The 26,409-nt window shown below is 42.1% G+C and overlaps 2 protein-coding genes across 10 annotated transcripts in view; both read right to left on the bottom strand.

Annotated features, from left to right (window-relative positions):
- LOC123503528 (enoyl-CoA delta isomerase 2-like) overlaps positions 1-15,462 on the bottom strand; it is a 34,688-nt gene extending 19,226 nt beyond the window's left edge. The window contains exons 1-3 of one of the 9 annotated variants that reach the window (XM_045253360.1): positions 15,388-15,462; positions 12,157-12,229; positions 11,088-11,174 (exon numbers count right to left, since the gene is read on the bottom strand). In XM_045253360.1, the coding sequence (XP_045109295.1) occupies positions 11,088-11,174; positions 12,157-12,183 (114 nt within the window). In that variant the 5' untranslated portion in view covers positions 12,184-12,229; positions 15,388-15,462. Of the gene's footprint in view, positions 1-11,087; positions 11,175-12,156; positions 12,230-15,213 lie in introns of all 9 variants that reach the window. The other 8 variants (XM_045253362.1, XM_045253363.1, XM_045253361.1 and 5 more) reach the window with 8 other exon arrangements.
- A 776-nt stretch (positions 15,463-16,238) lies between these two features.
- LOC123503744 lies at positions 16,239-21,448 on the bottom strand. Its single transcript, XM_045253739.1, has 2 exons — positions 21,335-21,448; positions 16,239-17,540 (listed from the first exon to the last, which is right to left on the bottom strand). The coding sequence occupies exon 2, from the start codon at positions 17,417-17,419 to the stop codon at positions 16,454-16,456; it is 966 nt and encodes a 321-aa protein (XP_045109674.1). The 5' UTR covers positions 17,420-17,540; positions 21,335-21,448; the 3' UTR covers positions 16,239-16,453.
- Positions 21,449-26,409: the final 4,961 nt, after the last annotated feature.

Here is a 26,409-nt window from a genome sequence, read left to right as displayed (position 1 = left end):
ATGACATGTGAGGAGAGACTAAAAGCTATGGATCTACCAACCCTGGAACAAAGAAGGGAGAGAGGAGACCTGATACAAGTTTTTAAATTGATCAATGGAATGGACCAAGTGGATAATGAGAAACTGATCCAGAGAGAAGAATATGACATTCGAAGCACAAGATCGCATAGTAAAAAGCTGAGAAAAGGAAGATGTCTGAGAGATGTTAAAAAATATAGTTTCCTGCAAAGATGTATTGAGACGTGGAACAGTTTAAATGAAGAAGTAGTGTCTGCAACGAGTGTGCATACTTTTAAAGTAAGATTGGATAAGTGTAGATATGGAGACGGGGCCACACGAGCATAAAGCCCAGGCCCTGTAAAACTACAACTAGGTAAATACAACTAGATAAATACACACACACACACACACACACACACACACACACACACACACACACACACACACACACACACTAAGCAATGTGCTTGAGTGAGAATCGTTATCGGTATTAAAGGGCGACCAGAGGGAGTGAACGAGTGTACAGAGTGAATGTAGCCTGGTGGCGTGTACATAAGAGTGATCGGAGGTGTGAGAACCTACGCACTCCAAACGACAGAGTGGGAACCACACAAAGGCCAGCCATAACAGCCACCAACGCATCCCACCACACACACGTAGCTACCAGGCCTGGCCCCCAGTGCACACCAACACACACCCACATGCTCCCAGGAAGAGTGAAATAAAATGGATAGACCGGTAAGAAATAAGTTGCCAAATTCAAAATATGCCGATGAGGCCCAGGGACCAAAACCGAAAGTGGCCAGTCAAAACATGAGTCCATCTCAACAGGAGCAACAATGCAGGGTAGATTGGTAATGTTGGAGAAGAGATTTGAGGAGTTGGTGAAGGAATTAAAAGTTCAGAGGAGTGAGGAGGAGCAGGATAGAGAATTCCGCAAGGCTTTGAAGGAAAGAATTAAGAGACTGGAGGAAAATGAAAAATGATTGGTGGAAGAGAATGCACACTTGAGAGTGGAGGTTGAAAAATACAAGAGACGGTTGGAGGAGAAAATGGAGAGAGTAGTAAAGGAGAAAGATGACTTTAAGGAAATGATCAGTGAACAGAATGAAAGCTTTGAAAGGGAGTGGGAACTGAAGAAAACACAATGGACTGAGTCGAGGGAAGCAGAGATGGTTGGATTACAAGAAATAATTAAAGATCAGTTGAAGGAAGACAAAAAAGAAAGGTCCAAGGAACTGGTTAATGTTATGAAGAATAAGGAAACATTGATAAGAGAAATAGCCGAAAAGAAGAAGAGTGTGTTAATATTTGGGATGAAAGAACAAAGTATAACATATAAGCCTAAGAGAATTAAGGAAGAATTAAAAACGGTAAGATCTGTTCAAAAATCTAAATGATGATGAAAAAAAAAGACCTACAAGAAGAAGTGAAAGAGATCCATAGACTGGGTCCGTATAAGGAGGGAGTAAGGAGACCGATTAAAGTAGTACTGAAGTCACAACACTCTGTGGAGGACATCTTATATAGAACATCAAAATTAAGAGGGGTAGAAGGTTGTAAAGAGGTGTGTGAGAAAAATAGAAAGGAGGAAGAGAGGAGAAGATATAAGGAATTGTTGGAAGAGGCGAGGAGGAAAAATGATGAATGGTCTGAAGAGGAAAAAGAAAAGTTTTTTTGGAGAGTTATAGGAGAGAGAGTCAGAAAGTGGTATGTGGAAAGAAGGAATGCGGAGGAACCCCTAGAGGAGCAGTGGGTGGACTGTAATGTATACTAATATAGATGGGATACTGTCAAGCAGATTGGAATTGCAAGACTATATGATGGTGGAGAAGCCTGATATAGTGTGTTTGACTGAGACAAAATTAAATGAAAAAACAAAGGTAAATTTGGATAATAAATATAATATATGGAGAAAGGATATAGAGGGTAAAGGTGGAGGAGGAGTTATGATTATGACGAAGGAGATAAATGTGGATAAGATTTGGTATGGGAAGAACAACACAGAAGTGATAAGCATAAGGTTAAAAAGTGATGGAAAAGAATTAATAATCATGGTGACCTATGTACCTCCTAAAACAAATTCTTGGACATTAAGGGAATATGACAATATGATCAAGGATACTTTACAGAGTTTGGAAAGTGTATTAACTGGGAAAAGAAAGGTGATACTAGTAGGAGATTTTAATTGTAAGGAGGTGGATTGGGAAAATCTAGTAAGTGGTGTTGGAGAGGAAGCATGGGAGAGAGTTTTAATCTAATGATGGAAAATATGATGGAACAGAGGGTGAAAGAAAATACTAGATATAGAGATGATGAACTGGCTAGACTGAATTTGGTGTTAACACGAGAAGTGTACCTATGTGGGGATATACAATACAAATGTCCATTGGAGAAGAATGATCATGTGGTTATGGAAATGCAGATGGCAATAACACAGCGAAGAAAAGATGAGACATACAGGAGTGGTAGATTGAATTATAGAAAGATGGACACAAAGTTTGAAAAATTATTTCAGAACATTAGATTGGGAGATGTTACAAATCAGAGAAGTGCAAAAAAAAAAAAAAATATCTTTATGAAATATTATAAAGAAGGAGTTATGAAATTGGTACCAAAGTATAAACCGAGAGAGGGAGGAAGAAAGGATTGGTTTAATGCAACTTGTGTTAAGGCTAAGAAAAGAGAGATGTGGCTTGGAAAAGATGGAAAAGAGCAGGAATATACTAAATAAGGAGAATTATAGAGTGGGGAGAAATGAGTATGTGAGGGTAAGGAGGAGGAAGAAAGAAAATTTGAAAAGATATTGTAGACAAGAGTAAGGAACATCCAAAATTGTTTTACAGGTTCATAAATGGTAAACTTAAAAGAGAGAGTCCATTGAAAGATTAAAAGGAGAGCAAGGGATAGTAGATGACCCTAAGAATATAGCGGAATTGCTAAATAATAGGTTTCAACAAGTATTTACTAAAGAAACAATGTTTGTAAAGCCTCAGAATGTAGAAGGAAATGTGCACATGGATGACATTAAGATACCTAAAAGGAGTTATATAAAATGTTGGAGGAACTTAAAGATGATAAAGCGATGGGACCAGATGAAGTTTCAGGAAAATTATTGAAGGAATGTAGAGAAGAATTGATTGATCCATTATATGATATTATAAGGTGCTCATTAGAAACAGGGAAGTACCAGTAGAGTGGAAAAGAGCTGAAGTGGTGCCCATTTATAAGGGAGGCAGTAAGGAAGAGCCTCTTAACTATAGACCTGTGTCTTTAACAAGTGTGGTCGGTAAGATTTGTGAGAGGGTGATAAAGAAATATTGGATACGGTTCCTGGAGGATCATAAGTTATTATCGGATCATCAATTTGGCTTTAGGAAAGGGAGGTCATGTGTAACAAATCTACTGAGCTTTTATTCAAGAGTGGTTGACAAAATACAAGAGAGGGATGGATGGACTGTGTATATTTGGATTTAAAAAAGCTTTTGACAAGGTACCTCACATGAGACTGCTATGGAAATTAGAGATTTATGGAGGACTGAAGGGAAAGTGTTAAAGTGGATGGAAAACTACTTGAGATGGAGGGAGATGAGAACAGTAATAAGGGATGCAAAGTCGGACTGGTTGGTGGTGGAGAGTGGAGTCCCACAAGGTTCAGTGCTGGCACCAATACTTTTCCTTGTCTATATTAATGATATGCCAGAGGAGTAAACAGTTATATTAATTTGTTTGGATGATGCGAAGTTGTGTAGGTGTGTGAAGAGTGAAGAAGATTGTGAAATTTTACAGGCAGATCTGGATAGATTTGGGAGTGGAGCAAGAGGTGGGAGATGGAATTTAATCTGAGCAAAAGTCATGTGATGGAGATGGGAAGAGTGGAAGACGGCCAAGAGGGTCATATAAGATGGGTGAAGGAGTAGTGTTGAAAAAGGTGGAAAAGGAAAAGGATTTGGGAGTGATAATACAAGACCATGGGCAGTTTGAGGCTCATATTGACAAGATGTTTGGAGAAACATATAATTTGATTAGAAATATTGGATTAGCCTTTCATTATATGGATAAAGATATGATGAAGAAATTAATTATTACGGTAATTAGACCAAGATTGGAATATGCTGGGGTGGTTTGGTCCCCTTATAAAAAGAAGCATATAAGGAAGTTGGAGAGATTGCAGAGAATGGCAACAAAATGGTTCCGGAATTGGCAGAAATGACCTATGAGGAGAGATTAAAAGAAATGAATTTGCTTACCTTGGAACAAAGAAGAGAAAGAGGAGATTTGATACAGGTTTATAAACTGTTGAACAGTTTGGATGAAGTGGATAATGAGCAAATGATGTTGAGAGAGGAAAATTTAAATAGAACTATGAGATCGCATAGTAAAAAGATAGTCAAGGGAATATGCTTGAAGGATGTGAAGAAATATAGTTTCCCACAAAGATGTGTGGAGGTGTGGAATAGTTTGAGTGAGGAGGTGGTGTCAGCGAGGAGTGTGCATAGTTTTAAAGGAAAGTTGGATGTGTGTAGATATGGAGACAGGGCCACACGAGTATGATACCCAGGCCCTGTAAAATTACAACTAGGTGAATACAACTAGGTGAATACACACACATGCACACACTATGTTCCAGGTATATGTAAATGACATACAAAATGGGGTAAGCAGTTATATTAATTTGTTTACTGATGATGCAAAATTGCAAACAGTATAGGGAGGCGGTGGCATAGTGGATAAGGTGGTGAGCGTGGGATTGGGCAGGAGACGTGTGGTTCAAAAAAATACTACTTTGAAGCTATGCCATTTGTCAAGTGGTTTAAAGTTACCTACATTGTCACCATGATACCCAGGTTCTAGGTGGTTACATCAAAGATACGCTTGGATGGTGATACGGGCCCTAATATGGGTACTACTGTGAATAAAATTGCCTGCACCACTAACGGGCAGAAGCTGAACAGCACTTCCCACATATACTCTTCAAGTATGCCTATAGGTGCTATAGGCCATAACATAAAAAAATAATAAATAAATAAATAAATAAATAAATAAATAAATAAAATAAAATAAAGATAAAAATCTGAGAGGACTGTTTGCTGCTGCAGGAAGATATAAACAAAATCTATGATTGAAGTAAGAAGTGGAAATTAGAGTTCAATGCCAAGAAATGTCACGTACGTAATGGAATTAGGGAAGAGTAAGAGAAGACCAGTATGGAACTATCTGATGGGAGAGGAACAAATAATGAAGACTAAAAAGGAAAAAGATCTGGGAGTGATTATACAGGAAAATCTGAACCTCAAAAAAAACATAAGTAAGATACCTGGATTAACATATAAAATGTTGACTACTATTAGAGTGGCACTTCAATTCATGGACAAAGATATGATGAAAAAAATTATCACAAGCATGATACATCCTAAGCTGGAATATGCAACAGTGGTGTGGTCACCGAGCTCTACAAAGATGGTGCCAGAACTAAAGGACCTAACATATGAAGAAAGACTGAAGAAAATGGGACCGCCAACCTTACAAGATAGAAGAGAACGAAACCTAATAACAATGTATAAAATAGTAAATGGCATTGAAAAAACAGACAAGGAAGACCTGGTGCTGGTGACAGAAGCTAGAAGGACAAGAGGACATGTAAAGAAGATTAGGAGAAGGCAGTGTGTGAAGGATATTGAAAAAAGAAGCAGTTTTCCACATAGAATGGTGGAAAAGTGGAATGCATTGAGTGATGAAGTTGTTACAGCACACATATACATAACTTTAAAGAAAAAATGGATAAATGGAGATATGGAAATAGAACACTATGAGCCCTGCTCAAACCCTGTAAAATACAACTAGGTAAAAACGGGATGGTGGAAGACCCATAAAGTATGGCAGAACTATTAAATAAAAAATTCCAGGAGGTCTTTACTAAGGAATCCAAATTTGAGAGACCACAGAGTAATAGAGAGACAATCTATATGAAAGAGATTAAAGTAACCAAGCTTGAAATAAAAGAGTTAATGAAGGAACTGGATGAAGAGAAGGCAATGGGACCAGATGAAGTCTCAGGCAGAATACTGAAAGAATGTAGGGAAGAACTAGCAAATCCTATATACAACATCATAAAATGCTCAATAGAAAATGGAACAGTACCAGTAGAATGGAAAAGAGCTGAGGTGGTTCCCATATATAAGAGCAGAAGGAAGGAAGAACCTTTAAATTACAGACCGGTATCACTAACTAGTGTAATATGCAAGATGTGTGAAAGAATAATAAAGAAACAATGGATCGAATTCCTTGAAGACAACAAATTAATATCAAATAGCCAATTTGGTTTTAGAAAAGACGGTCTTGTGTAACTAATTTATTGAGTTTCTATTCTAGAATAGTTGATAGAGTACAAGAGAGAGAGGGATGGGTTGACTGTATTTATTTGGATTTAAAAAAGGCGTTTGACAAAGTGCCACATGCAAGATTACTATGGAAGTTAGAGGAGAAAGGTGGCTTAAAAGGAAGCACATTGAGATGGATAGAAAATTATTTGAGGGGGAGAGAAATAAGGACGGTAGTTAAAGATATGAAGTCCAAGTGGAGAGCAGTAGAAAGCAGAGTGCCGCAGGGATCAGTATTAGCTCCAGTACTTTTCCTCATATATATAAATGACATGCCAGAAGGAGTGAACAGCTACATAAATCTGTTTGCGGATAATATGAAACTGTGCAGAGTTATAAAGCAAAACGAGGATTGTGAAATACTGCAGGAAGACCTAAATAAGATCTGGGAATGGAGTAAAAAGTGGGAAATGGAATTCAATGTGAACAAAAGCCATGTCATGGAAATGGGAAAGAGTGAAAGACAACCCGTGGGAATCTATAAGATGGGAGATGGAGTAGAACTGGAGAAAGTCAAAAAGGAAAAGGACTTAGGAGTGACGATGGAAGAAAACAATCAACCGGTAAGCCATATTGATAGAATTTTCAGAGACATATGATTTGCTAAGGAATATTGGAGTAGCATTTCACTACATGGACAAAGAAATGATGAAGAAATTGATAAGTACTATAATAAGACCCAGATTGGAATATGCAGGAGTAGTGTGGACCTCTCATAAAAAGAAACACATAAGGAAATTAGAGAGGCTACAAAAAATAGCTACAAGAATGGTTTCAGAATTTGAAGGGATGACATATGAGGAGAGACTAAAGGCTATGGATCTACCAACCCTGGAACAAAAAAGGGAGAGAGGGGACCTGATACAAGTTTATAAATTGATCAATGGAATGGACCAAGTGGATAATGAGAAACTGATCCTGAGAGAAGAATATGACATCCAAAGCACAAGATCGCATAGTAAAAAGCTGAGAAAAGGAAGATGTCTGAGAGATATTAAAGAAATATATTTTCCCGCAGAGATGTATTGAGACGTGGAACAATTTAAATGAAGAAGTAGTGTCTGCAACGAGTGTGCATATCTTTAAAGTAAGATTGGATAAGTGTAGATATGGAGACGGGACCACACGAGCATAAAGCCCAGGCCCTGTAAAACTTCAACTAGGTAAATACAACTAGGTAAATACACACGCCCGATAGCTCAGTGGTTAGAGCGCTGGCTTCACAAGCCAAAGGACTGGGGTTCGATTCCCCGGCCGGGTGGAGATATTTGGGTGTGTCTCCTTTCACGTAGCCCTGTTCACCTAGCAGTGAGTAGGTACGGGATGTAAATCGAGGAGTTCTGACCTTGTTGTCCCGGTGTGTGGTGTGTGCCTGGTCTCAGGCCTATCCGAAGATCGGAAATAATGAGCTCTGAGCTCGTTCCGTAGGGTAACGTCTAGCTTTCTCGTCAGAGACTACAGCAGATCAAACAGTGAAACACACACACACACACGCAATATGTTAAGGTGAGGAAGGAAGAGGAAAGGAACTATGAAAAGGACATTGTTGAAAAATGTAAGGAGGAACCGAAATTGTTCTATAGATTCATAAATGGAAAGATAAGACAAAGAGAAACAATAGAAAGGTTAAAAGGAGAGAACGGAATAATGGAAGATCCAAAAAGTATGGCAGAACTATTAAATAGTAAATTTCAGGTCTTTACTAAGGAATCCAAATTCGAAAGGCCACAGGGTAATAGAGAGACCGTCTATATGAAAGAGATTAAAGTAACCAAGCTTGAAATAAGAGTTAATGAAGGAATTGGATGAAGAGAAGGCAATGGGACCAGATGAAGTCTCAGGCAGGATACTGAAAGAATGTAGGGAAGAACTAGCAAGTCCTATATACAACATCATAAAATGCTCAAAAGAAAATGGAACAGTACCAGTAGAATGGAAAAGAGCTGAGGTGGTTCCCATATATAGGAGCAGAAGGAAGGAAGAACCTATAAATTACAGGCTGGTATCACTAACTAGTGTATTATGCAAGATGTATGAAAGAGTTATAAAGAAACAATGGATCGAGTACCTTGAAGACAACAAATTATCATCAAATAGCTAATTTGGTTTAAGAAAAGGGCAGTCGTGTGTAACAAGTTTACTGAGTTTCTACTCTAGAATAGTTGATATAGTACAAGAGAGAGAGAGGGATGGGTTATTTGGATTTTAAAAAAAGCATTTGATAAAGTGCCACATGCAAGATTACTGTGGAAGTTAGAGGAGAAGGGTGGCTTAAAAGGAAACACATTGAGATGGATGGAAAATTATTTGAGGGGGAGAGAAATAAGGACAGTAGTTAAAGATATGAAGTCCAAGTGGAGAGCAGTAGAAAGTGGAGTGCCACAGGGGTCAGTATTGGCAACAATACTTTTTCTCATATACATAAACAACATGCCTGAAGGAATGAACAGCTACATAAATCTGTTTGCGGACGATGCTAAACTGTGCAGAGTTATAAAACAAAAAGAGGATTGTGAAATACTGCAGGAAGACCTAAATAAGATCTGGAAATGGAGTAAAAAGTGGGAAATGGAATTCAATGTGGACAAAAGCCATGTTATGGAAATAGGAAAGAGTGAAAGAGTGGGAATCTATAAGATGAGAGATGGAGTAGAACTGGAGAAAGTAAAAAAGGAAAAGGACTTGGGAGTGACAATGGAAGATAACAATCAACTGGTAAGCCATACTGATAGAATTTTCAGAGACATAATTTGCTAAGGAATATTGGATTAGCATTTCACTACATGGACAAAGAAATGATAAAGAAATTGACAAGTACTATAATAAGACCAAGATTGGAATATGCAGGAGTAGTGTGGACCCCCCATAAAAAGAAACACATAAGGAAGTTGGAGAGACTACAACAAATGGCTACAAGAATGGTTCCTGAATTTGAAGGGATGACATATGGGGAGAGACTAAAGGCTATGGATCTACCAACCCTGGAACATAGAAGGGAGAGAGGGGATCTGATACAGGTTTATAAATTGATCAACAGAATGGACCAAGTGGATAATGAGAAACTGATCCTGAGAGAAGAATATGACATTCGAAGCACAAGATCGCACAGTAAAAAGCTGAGGAAGGAAAGATGTCTGAGAGATGTTAAAAAATATAGTTTCCCGCAAAAATGTGTCGAGACGTGGAACAGTTTGAGTGAAGAAGTGGTGTCAGCAACGAGTGTGCATGATTTTAAAGAAAAATTGGATAAGTGTAGATATGGAGACGGGGCCACACGAGCGTAAAGCCCAGGCCCTGTAAAACTACTACTAAGTAAACACAACTAGGTAAATAGACACACACACACCGCATAGTGTAGTGGTTAGCATGCTCGGCATACAACCGAGAGGCCCTGGGTTAGAATCCTGGGAAGCAGCGAGACAAATGGGCAAGTCTCTTAATGTGTAGCCCCTGTTCACCTAGCAGTAAACAGGTACGGGATGTAACTCGAGGGGTTGTGGCCTCGCTTTCCCGGTGTGTGGAGTGTGTTGTGGTCTCAGTCCTACCCAAAGATCAGTTTATGAGCTCTGAGTTCGCTCTGTAATGAGGAAGGCTGGCTGGGTGACCAGCAGACGACGACCGTGGTGAATTACACATACACACTCACAAATAATTCAGGAGAGGGACACATAGGCAGACTGTGTTTACTTGGAACTAAAAAAAACTTTTGATAAAGTACCACATCAAAGATTGCTATGGAAAATTCAAAACATAGGTGGTTTACAGGGTAAAGTACTGGATTGGATAACAGACTTCATAAAAGACAGAAAAATGAGAACAGTGATAAAAGGTGAAGAATCAAAATAGTACACAGTTATAAGTGGAGTTCCACAGGGAACAGTCCTGGTCCTTGTAATGTTCATAGTATATATATCAGTGAAACGGTAGATGAGGTGGACAGTTATATAAGCTTATTTACAGATGATGCAGTTACTAAAATCAGTGGAAAATGACATGGATTGTGAAATGCTACAAAAAGACTTGAGTAAGATGAAATGGAATTTAATGCAAAAAAGTGCATAGTGATGGAACTAGGGAAAAGCATAAGAAGACAGATGAGATCTTACACTATGGGAGGGGTAGAAATTCAGAAAACAAAAGAAGAAAAAGATCTGGATTTTACAATAAAAAATAATTCATCACCAGAAAACATGTAAACAACATAGTTGGGGAAACACATGAGCTGCAATGTCTCAACTTTGTAATTTGCATGTCTGTTTTATGAGTCAAATAGTTGATGCCTGGTTAATAAATCATTCTTCACCAAAAAGTACTAAATAGGGACATTATATAACAAAAATTACAACACTGAAGACTGAGTGAGGCAAACAGTAGTAAAAAAAATTTGAAATTATTTATATTACAAAAAGTCAGTTTCTTTAGTCATCAGGTAACCCAATTTGCATATAAAAAAAATCCTTCTTTTATGAGGGATAGTGTATGTAGTATTGTACATGCCAAATTATTCTCCAATAAGAAATCAACATATGAATGTTACACAAACTTACTCTACTGTGAATATCATAGCTGTCATATACATGTAATAGGGAAACTTTCTCCTCTATGGAGTAATCACATTTTCTGTCTTTATGCAAGCCTATACATGCATGCAATACATGGACTTATTGGCTGATAGGAACATGTAGGAATGAAAGATGAACTACTCACTTTAGCACGAAAAGCATTTTTCTTGTGCGGCCGATTGAACTTCACCACACAAAGCCTGTCCTCCACACTCACATCCAGTGCAGCTTCCTGCAATACACATCATCACAAATTTCCAACATCAACCAGAAGCTACAAGCAACTAATTATTGTCAAATATTTTTTTTGTAACACCTATGTTATCAAATGATTGACTACCAACAGCCTTTTGAAATAATTTTCATTACAGTGTAATATATATGTCTAAATTAATTTTGTAGATATGTCAGAAGAAAAACTGCCTTGCATGAAATGACTACCAGTATGGCACTGTTCTCCAATCACTTTTGAGGATCTAAGTTTCCAATGCCCAGTCAAATGTACTTCCACTGTGCCTAGAATGATCTGAGAGTATCTTCACCTTCAATTAAAGGTCATATATTAGTCTTTCTTTAAAGTATGTAACATACAATTTTTCATCGTGTGGCAGGTGTAGGAAGGGAAATTTTCATTATAGATGATGACTAAATCTTGGTCACCAGCCTCCACCTGACCTGTGGTTCTTGACAATGTTAGAAAGCAACAGTGTCAGGTGTTGTGGTATATACCACATTGCTATTTTCATCTTAATATATACTGTACATATTTTCATCCTTATCAAAGTAATGGATATATTCAAATATATGATAGACGAATTAATAGCTAACATATCAGAGAGAAAGATGAATGTTGTGACTGACATGACAGGGCAAAAGGTAGGAGGATCCCAATGGTGTCCATACCTAAACTCTCAATACAAAACAGATTCACTATAACATCATTATTTTCATCTCCACAAACTCGCACTAATAGACTTCCTGGGTGCTTTCCAAGATAACTTGGCAAACCAGAGTTTTTCTCCAAAGGAAAAGACAACTCACCAGAATCTGACCAACTAACCGATAGGCAACCTGCATCTTCAGACACTAGACTAGAGGCTTTGGCACCACAGCCTGCACAGCCCCATCAGATACCCCACAACCCCAACCCAGTATGTGCATAATAACTATTTCCTTATATTCTTTTCACAAATATCAATCAAACATTCATCAACCTTGCTTTCCATTGTTGGTTTGTTCATGGTGGTTTCCTCATGTGTCCTTCACCAGTTGGATGCAGTCACTACTCTGTAATTTGAAAATTCAATATAGTATATATATATATATATATATATATATATATATATATATATATATATATATATATATATATATATATATATATACACAGTAAAACCTTGCTTGACGAACGTCTCTAAGGATGAACAATTCGGGAGACGACCAAAAAATTTGTCTATATATCGACCCAGAGGACGAATGATATTTGGGGGGACAAATGCCGGCGAGCCGTTTGTGTGATAGCCAATCCGGCTATCACACATGTTTTGTTTTGTTGTTGTGTGATAGCCGGATTGGCTATCACACAACAACAAAACAAAACATAAGCACAAAAGAAAATAGAAACAGGAACATACGAAAAATATTACATAACATAATCTCCGTGCCACCACGATTTTCTCCTGTTTTTCCTGGGCATGGTGATGTTACTGGCGCGCTCTACTGTAGCTTCCTTGGCATTATCCTCGCTGCTATAACGGGGCCCCACATAGCAGCACTGACTTGTGACACTACACAGCTGTTGTGTAGCTCTGGCACGCTGCGCACATCCAAAGTCCTCTCTAATGACTGTCTTCTTGGATCTTGTCTGTCTTCCTCCCCATCCTCCTCTCCTCCATTCCATCATGCCATCAACGTCCAGTCTCTCAAGTAAATAACCTTTTCTTTTTTATTCATTTTATTATCATTTTGATAGCATTTAGGTAAGTAAACAAATTTAGGCTTTCTATAATTATTTCGTTCATGTCATGCATACATTAAAGATCTATTTTGAATGGGTTTTATGGACAAAAGTATGATTTTTTTTTTGGTCTGGAACGGATTAATGGTATTTCAATACATTCTTATGGGAAAAATTGATTCAGGGGACGAACAAATCGGGTGACGAACAGGATTTAAGAACGAATTATGGTCGTGAGCTGAGGTTTTACTGTATATATATATATATATATATATATATATATATATATATATATATATATATATATATATATATATATATATATATATATATATATATATATATATATATATATATATATATATATATATATATATATATATATATATTTTTTTTTTTTTTTTTTTGTGTGTGTGTAGGGTTTTATTTTGAAACACCTTCCATATCCCATTCTTATTCAAATTGCCTATGATTTAACTTTTTCACTGATACAAAATAAAATAAAACAAAACAAAGAAAACAAAGAAAAAGCAACCAGATGTAATGCATGAAAACTTGCAACCATCTACAAGAAAATTAGAAAAGAAAAAAAATGTATCAAATAGCATTCAGAGTTAATTAGACTAACAAGAGCCTACATGTTCACAGTTAATCCTTAAATGGATTAGTATGTGTAATATTTCAAAGAAAACACGAAGAGGAGAGTTAGAGATTGGTAAAATAGTGAAAAGGAGATGGTAAGGTGAACAAAAGGAATAAAAAATTGAAAGAGTGTGAGACCATTATTCATAACAGAACCATGTGATGCTATCTACAAGAGGAAGAGGGATTTGACACTGTGCCCTTCCATAGATTCTTTGCTCTTTCTGCTTCCCAAAACCACTGAGGCTAGACCTCAACTATTATTCTCTGGTATCCTTTAGGGGATATTTATATCTTTTCTAATGTTATAGATAAACACTAAATTGTTAAATCATATAAAAACAAAAAAAACAGAACATTAACCCAACCTAGGTATTTTTACCTGGTGGGCATCCCATCCCCATTCGGATGCCAAAAGGAAGCAGTAAGCCACACTCTGCTGATGAGCCAGCATATAATTGAAAAATATTTCAGGGTGGATTTACTACATTAACTGAAAGTGATTTGTGGTGATTGGCAAGTTTAATCAACAAAATTAAACAATATATTCCCCAAAATGAGCTTCAAGCAGATGTTTAAATGTATCAATATCATCGCAAGAAACAAGGTGTGAAGGAAGATTATTCCACAAATTAACACATCTAAAGAGAAAAATCTGTCTGATCTCAATCTGTGACCTGGTATGGTATACCTTGATCATAGGTCCTAGTAAAATGAAATGATCTTATGCCTCTAACAGTATAAAGTGCAATGTAAAGTTGTATTGTACAGGGGTTTGAGCGGGGCTCATAGTGTCCTGTCTCCTTGTCTCCATTTATCCAATTTTCTTTAAAGTTATGCACATTATATGCTGAGTTGTGTGTGTGTGTGTGTGTGTGTGTGTGTGTGTGTGTGTGTTTGTGTGTAATTCACCTCGGTCGCCTGCTGGTCACCCAGCCAGTCTTCCCTATTACGGAGCGAGCTCAGAGTTCATAGGCCGATCTTCGGGTAGGACTGAGACCACACCACACTCCACACACTGGGAAACTCCTCGAGTTACATTGTGTGTGTGTGTGTGTGTTTGATCTGCTGCAGTCTCTGACAAGACAGCCAGACGTTACCCTACGGAACGAGCTCAGAGCTCATTATTTCCGATCTTCGGATAGGCCTGAGACCAGGCACACACCGGGACAACAAGGTCACAACTCCTCGATTTACATCCCGTACCTACTCACTGCTAGGAGAACAGGGGCTACACGTGAAAGGAGACACACCCAAATATCTCCACCCAGCCGGAGAATCGAACCCCGGTTCTCTGGCTTGTGAAGCCAGCGCTCTAACCACTGAGCTACCGAGCGTGTGTGTGTAATTCACTGTTTGATCTGCTGCAGTCTCTGACGAGACAGCCAGACGTTACCCTACGGAACGAGCTCAGAGCTCATTATTTCCGATCTTCGGATAGGCCTGAGACCTGAACCTGGCAAAGCTGCATGGTGATGATTACAATGAAATGTCCCTCACTTACCAGAAAATAATCTTTAAACAATTATCAATCATTATTTCACAGTTAATGTAATATATATGCAAAGGACAACCAGTTAAATTCGTCTATCACCATCAACACAAGAATAATTACAGTAGCGCACTGCTACTCTTCAGTCATGCCACTTACTAGTCTTGTGATCTGTCTTACCATTATTTCTGTACCACGCTCACTGCTGCTCAAAGAAGCTTCCTTACTTTAGCCCGATATATTAAATACTACACAGTATCAAAAGAAACACCATCTACTTAAAAGCATCTAACATACAGGTATAAAGACAAACTTCTACTTCTAAGGTAGAGAAAAATTCACCCAGACACCCACTATATAGAAGGAAACATGTCTGATTCTCGGATGATAATCAGCTGACTAATTTGTAGATATCAGCTGATTACTGCCATCAGTTTGATGAAAAAAAAAAAACCAATAAAAAACAGTGTTTCATACAAGAGAGTTTATCTGTCTATTTATTATTTTTCTAGTTATGTTATTTATTTGTTTTCATTGTTTACTAGTTCAACATTTTTTGTAACTTTTTAACCCGCAATAGTTTGGTATTTACAAGCGACTTTTTTTCAAAGTGTTATTTATTTGTTTATGTATGTTAGTTTAGTTATCCCTAGAAAATTTCCTATTTATCATTTACAAGTGAGTCATCTTATCAGAAGAGGATGACGTAAAGATAATTATAAGTAACCATCCCCTGGTAAAAGTTCCCACATTTCTTTCATTTCCTCAGTTCTAGGGGTAGTTACGGATATCTTAAGGTACTATAGTTACTTTCAGATGATTAAAGTATATGTGAGTTACGTGTGAGTGGAAGTACAGTAAATAGTAGGAATGTGTTTATATGAGGAGTTAAGTTGAGTGTGTAACGGATGGATCAAGTGTGTTTTTGAATTTGTTGATGGTGTGTTTCAAAGCTGTAGTGAGGGATTTTTATTTTATTTATTTATTATTATTATTATTTTTTATGTGTACTTTCTTCCTTTCTTTGTTTGGCACTATCCCCAAGAAACCGTCCCGCGCGCTCGCCTCGATTCCCGGCTCCCAGCTGATTTGACGTTACATATTATATGAAGCTACGCTATTGATGAGCGCGCGCGCGAGAGAGAGAGAGAGAGAGAGAGAGAGGAGAGAAAAATTTTTTGATTTGATTTAATTCATTGCGCTCAAAAGCGTCAGACCAAAACAATTACAAATGTACAAATTGTAACAAAAAACAATAATACAATAATAGAAAAAAGACTAAGTACGATTACAGAAACCAAAAGTGAAATACAAAGAAACATTACAAAACTTAGAAAAGTACAAATTTTACAAAGTACAAAAATAAAGCAGGTGAAAAACAGGGAAACATAAGAAAACAAAACAGTGACAGTATGAAGCTTCAGCATCCGCCAAACTTCGGGAACCGCGCGAGGACGACGTCCAAGGTATCCCCCTTCAGGAGGTGACGACACACCTCAACAAGCGGAACACCTCTGGGCAGCACACCCTCGACCTCAGGGTAGTGGAGACAATGGTGTTCCAAGGTGTTACTGTCGAGGGCACCACACATGGGGCAGGAAGAGAAGTGAGGTACGTCTGGCAGGCCAGCGACCTCCCACACCGGCCTGTAACCGAGGCGGAGCCTGGCGGACACCACATTATGCCGCCGGACCATGACTCCTTTGCGACGATACTTGTAATTGTGGAGGCGAAAGGAGTCGTAATGCCGGATGGTGATACTTTCTTCCCTCTGGCGGTCCCGGGCTTGGTCGATGGAGCGGAGGGCAGCAGCTTTGATGCAGGTCAGGGCACACGAGAGGGAGGGCCTGACGCCAGCCGCTAGAGAAGGCAAAGTGCAGGCTGCCTTAGCAAGGCCGTCAACTCTGTCACTACAGAAGATATTAATGTGAGAAGGAATCCACACAAAGCTAACACTGAGAGCCCTACGACGACTCAAGGCCAAAGAAGACAAGATACGACGTACAATCTCAGTGCAGCGTGGGTTAGTACTTGAAAGGGCCTGAAGGGCAGACTTAGAGTCACAGATAACCATCGCACTGAGTCCACGCTGGCACAGAAGGCTGACTGCGTCGAAGATGCCGTAGAGCTCGCAGAAGGTGGAACTGGAGTAATCTGGGAGACGTCGGCCTATCCAGCCTCCAGGCGGAGCGTCCGTGTCTGGGGAGATTGCACACCCTGCCCGTCCATCGGCTTGAACGGAGCCATCGGTGTAGAGGAGACGAGGCACAGGAAGGGAGGACGACACCTGAGCTATAGTCTCCAATGCCAATTGTCGTTGTAGTACAGGGTGTGCCGTGGTTGAAGTGGGGACCAGGAACATCCTCGCCTTCGGGGATGACAACATCCAGATCACGAAGGAGTGAGCTGACGGTCTTGATGAGGAGGCGGCCACCAGGATGTAGAGGAGGGATGCGAGAGGGGCGAGACAAGGCACCTCTCACAACCTGCGAGTAGTGAGGCGCCAACTGGGAAGAATAAAGGCATTTAGCGGTGAATCGTGCCATTATATATTGAATTCTGTCATAGAGAGGGGACAAATTGAGTTCAGCTTGCATGTTAACAACCCTCGTTGAGAAAGAGCAACCAAGAATGACTCGCATGACCTTATTCTGAAATACCTCAAGCGGTTGTAAGCAAGATCTTGGGAGCTGAACAAGAGCCGGGAGAGATAGTCAATAACTGAACGAATAAAAGTCACGTAGATGGTCCTCGCAACGGGTATGGAGATGCCATCAGCGTGATTCGTCAGCCACTGAAGAGGAGCGAGGCGTTTCTGCAGGTGCGTAAGGAGATCCTGGACCAAAGGGAGTGTTCGCTGGCCCTGGGGAGCGCGAGGGAGATGAACTGGAGTCCCGAGATAGAGGTACTGGCGGCAGAGAGGAACGTTACAGGCACCGATGAAGAACTGCGGCAGCAATACAGGACTGACTGTAGAGAAGACCCTGCTCTTCTCAGGAGAGACGATTAGTCCACAAGCAGCAGCAGATGTATGAAAAGATTGAAGATAGGCTTGGAGAGCAACTGGAGATGAAGAATGAATGCAGATATCATCTGCATAGCAGTTAATAGTTATATCAGGCACATCAGGCAAGAGAGAAAGCAAGCGGTGCATACAGACATTGAAAAGAAATGGACTAAGCACCCCACCTTGAGGAGTCCCCAGATCAAAACCTTTATACGAACTACAGACACCATGAAATAAAACTCTAGAGGACCTGTTGCTCAGGTATCCCCGTAACCATTTTAGGAGGCGTCCCTTAACTCCAAAGTCCACCAGTTGGTCCAGAATGATGTCCCTGTTTGCCACATCAAATGCGCTCTTGAGGTCAATGAAGGCCACCACGCTGCTGGAGGAAAGTTGAGAGTAGAGTTCTACGAGGCAGTGGTGCGTGCTCCGGCGCGGCAGAAATCCAAAGAGACGAGGGGAGAGCTTAGACTCCAGCCGATACAGTAGGCGGGAGAGGAGGATGCGCTCCATGACCTTACTAAAGCAGGAGGTGAGAGAAACCGGCCGAAACTTATTCGTACCTGGCTTAGGGATAGGGACGATGGTGCTGCGGGTCCAGGCATATGGCACATGTCCCTGGAAAAACACAAATTATAGAGCCGAAGGAGTGGGTTATCAGGGACATGTTGAAGTAAACGGAGAACTGCATACGTGATCCCATCGTCACCTGGCGCTGTCGCCTTGCCCCGAGCTAATGCACGTCTCAACTCCTCTTCAGTGATCGGTACCGCATCCTCATCATCACTTTTCAACAATGCAGCCATCAAGCGGAGAGTGCGATGGTCCTCTTGGGTTGACAAAGCCTCCTGGATATGTGCTGGAAGATTAGTCACACAGGACTGAGCAGCCCAGCCGTCAAGAAGTTCCTGTGCAAACTCAAATGGGTCGTGATGAAGAGCACTGGCAGGCTTACGCCGAACCACCCTATTAATTAACTGCCACATGCTACTCACGCTTGTCCCTCGATTAATGTCGGCTGTAAACTTCTGCCATGATTCCGTCCTCACACTCCCTTGTAGAGCAACCAACTCGTCCCTGGCGGTCTCAAAATGGTGCAGGTTACCGGGCGTTGGATTCTCCTGAAATAGGCGGCCAGCCTCCACCGCCGTCCTTTCAGCCAGAAGAATACGATTGTCCATGGTCCAGGTGTGGGGCTGACGGGGACGCCGAAGATGCGGTCTGGTAACATAGCGTGTGAAGAAATCGGTAGTGTGTGAAACCAAAGAGGAGTAAAGGTCATCTGGTGAAGAGAGCTCAAACCTGGGGAGACAGGCGGACATGTAGGCGATGTAGTTCGGACAATACTTGGGCGGGATAGAGATGCGTGGCCGATGGTGGACCGGAGATGACACCGCAGGAAGAGAATACTGGAAGCTAAGGGCAACATGGTCTGAAAACAGAGCAGGAACAGAAGAACATTTCACGTGAGCTGCCACGAGGCCAGATGTAATAATATGGTCGAGAGTCCCGCCTCGGGAGTGGGTGGCACCACCAGTGGCCCAGTGTGTGAGGTGATGAGTCTGGATGTACTGTAGAAGACGGCGACCATTCCTGTTCGGGTTAGGAGAGACATCACCTATCTGTGGATGGCGAGCATTAAAATCGCCGATTAATACTGAGCCACAAGCAGCTGGGAGAGGCAAAGCTTCAAGTGAGAGGCCAAGTGGGGAACAATAGATATTATAAATAGACAGAGTGGCGGATGCTATTGTCACCTCAAAAGACTGAAAGGTAGTGTCAGGATCAGTGGAGTAGCGAGGAGGCTTGTGAGGAATTGACGAGTGGATGTACGTTAGTAGGCCATTCCTTACCTGGTGTACGTAAGACACATAACCTGAAAGAACAGGAGCAACAGCAGGTTGTGGACGACCAACAAAGGCTTCCTGAATAAGTACCATCTGTGGAAGATATCTCATTACATAGGCCTGAAGGGTAGCAAGTTTATCAAATGAGGTCACGCCACAGGCATTCCAGGAGAGGATATGAAACGGAACACGACTAGCGAACATTTCGGGAGCTATGAGGATGGGAACCAGGCGACGACGATGCAGCACACACATCAGCAGCAGGAGTGGAAGGTTCTGGCGTCAAACCAGCCCGCGTAGCCCAAGCCTCGAACCGCTGAGTGAGCGTGGAGAGCTTCTCGATGACAGTGTGATGTGCCTCGGTCAACGTAGCCACAGTTGCCTCCACAGAAGCCTGCGAAGCTGCTAGGTTAGTAATACTGGTCTCCAGGGCATCCAAACGGGACTCGAGGGAGGATGTGAGGGCCTGCAGTTTCTTAACAGCACTCTGGAGAGCCAAGACGCGTGGAGGAAGAGAGGGAGAAGACGAGTCCGAGGAGGGAGGAAGCGTCACGGGAGGGTGTGGTGGTGGCGGCGGTGATGAGGGTCCCGATCGTAACGGAGAGGAGGAGCGACGTCTGGGGCAGCCATGCCATGCACTAACTCCCCGCACTTGGCAACGAGGGCATTGCCAGTTGGAGGTGACGGACAGAGGCGGGGGAGGTGGAGGGGCGGCAGGAACTTCCGTTGATGGTCGGGGTGGGCCTCGATGTGGACAGGAGCGAGAGTCATGAGGGCCGGAGCACCAACCACATTTCTCCGCAGCCGAACAGTACCTGGAGATGTGCCCCACCTCCCAGCAACGAAAACACATTGGACGGTCTGCAGCCATTGGTCGAACCTCACATGGTGGCAAACACGGCAGAAAACTGAACGCCACAGTCGACGGGGGAGGCTCCTCATGAGACCACGTCACCACAATCCTGTTGAGCGGCTGTCCATTTTGGCGGAAGCGGCGGGCACTGTAGACACCCGGCAACTCCCGGCTGAGCGACGGGTCAACTCCAACAGGGTAACGAGTGAACAAGTAACTCGGGAAATTTGCGAGGCCTCTCAGGGGAGTCTTCTACCCGTAGCTTCAGCGCCAAAAAATCACCAGCCACTACACTCTGCACAATATCCTGCCGATGTCGCGACACATACACAAAGCGAGAGGTCACTGCCGACATTTTCACCTCCGCCAAGGCACGATCCAGGGAAAAGTGACGGGTAACCTCCGACAACCAACGAAGCTTGACATCCACACCTGGATTGTCAGGAAACTCCAGCTTCATATACTCCGATCTGGGCGCAAAAGTTGGTGCAACAGGCGGAGGGCGGGAGGGCTGGTTAGGTAGGCGGTCACTAGCAGCCAGTGAGACATCACCCGCCTGAGCACAGGCACGAGTATCGGGACGAGAAGACTTACTGGCAGGTGTTAGGTCATCCCCACTGATGTTTGCGTCATCCATCGTGCGCTTGGAGGAGGAAGAAGAGGCAGCTTGAAGCTCACAGCCGGGTGGAGGGGCGAGCGAGGCTGGAACGACCGGGGTAGATGGTTGCCTGGTTCCGCCATCACCAGGCAAGGGAGGCCACACATCCTCCTCCCCACTCATTGCAAGGTCATCCTCAAGCACACTGAAGGAGGCCGGACCCGAGTACGTCATGACTCAGTGCCCCGGACACAACACAGACAGCTCAGCGACCCGAAGGGCGAGCTGCCGACTGTGCCAAGAAAGGAGGGGAGGAGGAGAGCGTCCTGACCCAGCGAGCGCTGAGGTAGGAATGGAAGAGAGAGAGAGAGAGAGAGAGAGAGAGAGAGAGAGAGAGAGAGAGAGAGAGAGAGAGAGAGAGAGAGAGAGATTGTTCAATTGATAAATAAATACAACAAAGGAGGAGGATGGATCTTGCCACCCACCCCCTGGGCAAAGACTTAAAATTAAAGTATCAAAAATATAATACTAGACAGTATACATAACAAGAATACAAGTACTTCAATAAATAGATACAGATATTGCACACCGTATTGCTTAAACATTCTGAGTATATCCCTGAGAGTGGTTGAGTCTAGGAGATGGTCAATGAGGCTATACAAGTCATGTTGACCTTGTGGCCTAAATTTAGCAATGAGAGGACATTCCATGATATAGTGACGCAGAGTGTGTCCCCTTGGTGCAGCACACAGCACACAGGAGAAACACTGACTTTCCAAAAGTATTTGTAGCCTAATCTGAGTCTCATTGCTACCCTTTCCTGTGATGCAGTGTCTCCCATAGGTGTAAACACAGCTCTAGGAGACACGTGCATAGTGTAGACTAGTGCCACTGCCCCTATGGCAACAAAGCTCCAACTGATCACTAATGCTATCATGTATAAAGTCCGTAATGCTAGTTTCAACATAACCCAGAGTGTGCTCAGTGCCAGGGTCCACTGTGTTATCTTGGAGGGCACACTGAGCAACGCGGTCTGCTTTTCCATTTAGCGGGATACCCACATGAGAGGGTATCCAGGTGAAATGGACTGTGGCACCAGCACCTAAGGGGTGGATGACATCAAGACACTTATTAACTAGATCACAGTCCAAGGGGAGGTGGATTGAAGGGCATACAATGTAGCCTGACTGTCAATAAAGAAATATACATTCTTATGAAGAGGTGCCACAATATGGAGCGCCTCCAGTACAACATACAGTTCTGTTCTAATGGAAGACATTGTTATATATTTCACATTGTATGTATTGATTTGAATCATCATTTCCTCTCTACTAGTTGAGAGGCCAACGACCGTTTGCTTAGCTTGTCTTTATGAAACACTGATTCGTTCCCGCGACTCGTATCATTCGGCCAGGCGTCGTGGCGTCCTGCCCACTCGGGGAAAGGCAGACAAGACACTGTTGGATTCGTGAGCAGAGCAGACGTTGGCCTGGTGGCTTGCTGAGGGAGTGCTTATTTGTGAAGTGTATGGTGTATATAATCCATCTGGGGTATCGCATGTTGTGTTCTCTTGTATCTCCCTCATATAGACTTGCTGTAATTCACTTTTCATTCATAACTAAAGTATTTGAGTTAAGACAAAAGTACGTGGTTCGGTTCAGTTAAAACATGAGTGAGATTCTTACCTTGTAACTTAAGTGTATTAATGGTGACTTATTTATTACACTATTTGCTTGTGTTGTGTTTTTGTGCATTGGTATTGCTTTTGTGTACATGAACTAATTGAACGAGAATCTTGGAATTATTTCTCTTTCGTGTGGTCAGCACTTGCCTCATTAAACCCTTGTTTAAGTTAACGTGTGTTTGGTTTACATTCTCTTTTTCAGAATCTGGAATAATATGTTCGTATGGATGGGTTTAAGTGAGTCTTTTGACTATTGGGTAACGTGTGTTACTTGTCCCTGAATAGGTCATCATTGTGGGTTTACTACTACCATTTTATACCACCTCATACGTAACATATTTAAGTGGCGACCTCGCCAGGATTCCCGTTTCACTGTGTTGCATTGTTAAGTGTTATTCCATTTATTCTTTTTGTTTCTGAACCTCATCTTAGTAGTGACCATGGATCAGGCTACTGTACCACTGCACCTTGTTAGTCAGGCTGATGCCGAAATTTTCCTGGACTCCAGACCTAATGTGGCTGACGTGGAAAAGTTACAGAAGTCAGAATTGTTGCTAGTTGCCCAGGCACTGGAATTAACCGTGCAGAGTCCCAATAATGTAGCTCTCGTTGGTGCCATTTGTCAACGACTATTTGGTGGTTCTGCTGTTGATTATGTTGTAAACTATGACAATGATGATGAGTCCGAAGGTAGACGGAAATCTCGTGAGAACTCGCACGCCAACACAGAAATTCGTGTTAGCGAGGAGCTGGAGAGACGTAAGCACGAATTGCTGGTGTTGCAAGAACAACTGGCGATTCAGGCAATACAGGCGGAAATGCAAACAGAAAAACTAGCCTTTGAACGTTACAAACTCGATAAGTTAGGCACTGCCCCTGCCCCTGTGGCACTTCCACCTGTTAACCCTATCAAGTTAATCCCTTCCTTTGATGAGCACCAAGTAACTGAGTTCTTTAACCGTTTTAAGAAGGTGGCAGTAGGTAACAAGTGGCCGAGAGAGAGTTGGTCCTCACTAGTTCAAGCCGTGCTCACAGGTAAGGCCTTGCGAGCCTTTGATTGCCTTTCCTTTGATGAAGCTCAGAACTATGATGCCCGTAAACAAGCAGTTCTCCGTTCTTACGAGATGCGTCCCGAAGCTTATCGGCAACGTTTCCGAAATTGTCGGAAGCCCTAGAACGAAACTCACTCAGACTTAGCACGTGTTTTAACTGAACAATTTAGAGCTTGGATGAATAGTGAAAATGTAAAGGGAGATTACAACCAGATTGAAGAGTTAATGATCTTAGAATGTTTCATGAGTAAATTAGACCCTGATGTACAATTGTTTATAGCTGACAAGGAGTCAAAACCGCTTCTGAAGCTGCCGTTTGTGCAGATGATTATTATCTTGTTCGCAGTCAGTTCAAACCTAAGACAACTCCTCAGACCAAAACCGATACTGATACCTCTCAGCAAGCCAAGGTAACTAGTGGCCCCTCGAATGCTAACAGTGTCTCACAAAAACCTCCTACTCACACTCACAAACACTTCACCCAGACCTCAACGGCGTGTTTGCTCATTCTGTAACAAAGTAGGCCATACTGTAGATAGGTGTTGGCATAAAGCGGGTATTGTCCGACAGAATTGTTTTGTTGACTGCCAAACTCCTGTTGTTACTGTAGTAGAGTCCCAGGATAATTGTAAGTGCTCTTGTGCTACGTTCCCTACTCAGGCTAGCGATGTCCCGAGAGGTGGTAATTGTAACAAGGATTCTGTTGCGGAGTCTGATGTTTCAGGTGAGATTGTTCAGGCTGTGATGAGCGATGTTACTCCTGGGGATTTGTATGCCCCTCACCTGTCTTTTGGAACTGTTCGGTTGGGGGGGATGTCGTACCCAGCTCGCATCCTTCGGGACACCAATGCATCTATTACTTTATGGGTGAGACCAAAACAATTAGAAGTTGTGGGTGAGGAATTTGTATTGTTAAGGGGAGTTACGGGAACGTTGCCTGTCCCTGTTGTTGAGTGTGAGGTAACTTGTGCCATGTTTAGTGGCAGGGCACGAGTAGGAGTAGTAGACAAGTTGTCCCTGGATGTGGAGCTTCTTCTAGGTAACGATCTTGTTCAGGGAGAGAGCGTTATTGCCCCTGTGTTAACCAAGTTGCCTGTAGATGAGAATATCCCCCCCACAGATGTCAATGTTTTCCCAGCTTGTGCTGTGACCAGGTCCATGGCCCGAGAGAGGGAGCAGAGTGGACGACCTGAGGAGGTCCCGGCTGATGTTGCTGCCTCTACTCCGATTCAGCCTAGTGATAAAGTTTCTGGGGACGGTCCAACCCTTAGTAACGAGGTTGATATATCTGATACATTTATGGCAACTATTAATTCTGATGTCCCTGTATCATCTCAGAGAACAAGTATTGAGTCTATTGACATAAATGAATTAAGGGAATTGCAAGCACAAGATGATGAAGTACAGAAATTTTTAGGTACCGCAGTAGAAAGTTTGGAAGGTGAAAAAGGTACCTGTTTTTATGTGAAAGATGATATTTTATGGAGAAGGTGGAGGCCTAACCATGTAAGTGTTGATGATGGTGTTTGGGATGTGCATCAAATTGTGGTGCCTCAAAAGTGTAGGCACATAATATACCATTTTCGGGTCACTTAGGTGTTAGAAAAACCCTTGAGAGACTGCATGCTGAGTTCTACTGGTCTATGATGGTGGCAGATGTGGCTCGCTATGTCAAGTGTTGCCATACCTGCCAAGTCATGGGCCGGCCAAATCAATCGCCACCTAAAGCACCATTAATTCCCATTCCAACTTCTCAACCTCCTTTCTCTAGAGTCATAATTGATATTGTAGGGCCGTTGCCCCGTACTTCTTCAAAATGTAAATATTTATTAACTCTTATGGATCCTGTCACTAGGTACCCGGAGGCAATTCCTTTGCAGTCGATGAAGGCCAAGAAGGTCATAAATGCTCTGCTGATTTTCTTCACTAAATTTGGTCTGCCTCAGGAGGTCCAGTCTAGTAATGGTAGTAACTTCTGTTCCAATGTCTTCCAGCAAATGTTGAAGGAGCTAGGTGTTAAACATGTGAGGTCCAGCGCCTACCATTCTGAGAGACAGGGGGCCCTAGAACGCTATCACCAAACCCTCAAGAAAATGCTCCAGAAGTACTGTGAGGAACACAGAAAAGACTGGGACAAGGGAGTGCCATTTCTACTTTTCGCCACAAGAGAAGTCCCCTAGGAGAGCTTAGGGTTCTCCCCGAACGAACTCGTGTTTGGCCACAGAGTTCGGGGTCCACTGGGATTGGTGAAGGACGTGGAGCAGTAACCAGGGTACTAGTAAGAGTCTGCTACAGTATGTCCTGGACTTCCGCACCTGCATTCACGATTCCCTGC

The sequence above is a fragment of the Portunus trituberculatus genome, chromosome 14, assembly GCF_017591435.1.
Source record: "Portunus trituberculatus isolate SZX2019 chromosome 14, ASM1759143v1, whole genome shotgun sequence".
NCBI lineage: Eukaryota > Metazoa > Arthropoda > Malacostraca > Decapoda > Portunidae > Portunus > Portunus trituberculatus.
The sequence above is the reverse complement of the archived record's forward strand: the minus strand, read 5'-3'. Positions and strand labels throughout refer to the sequence as shown.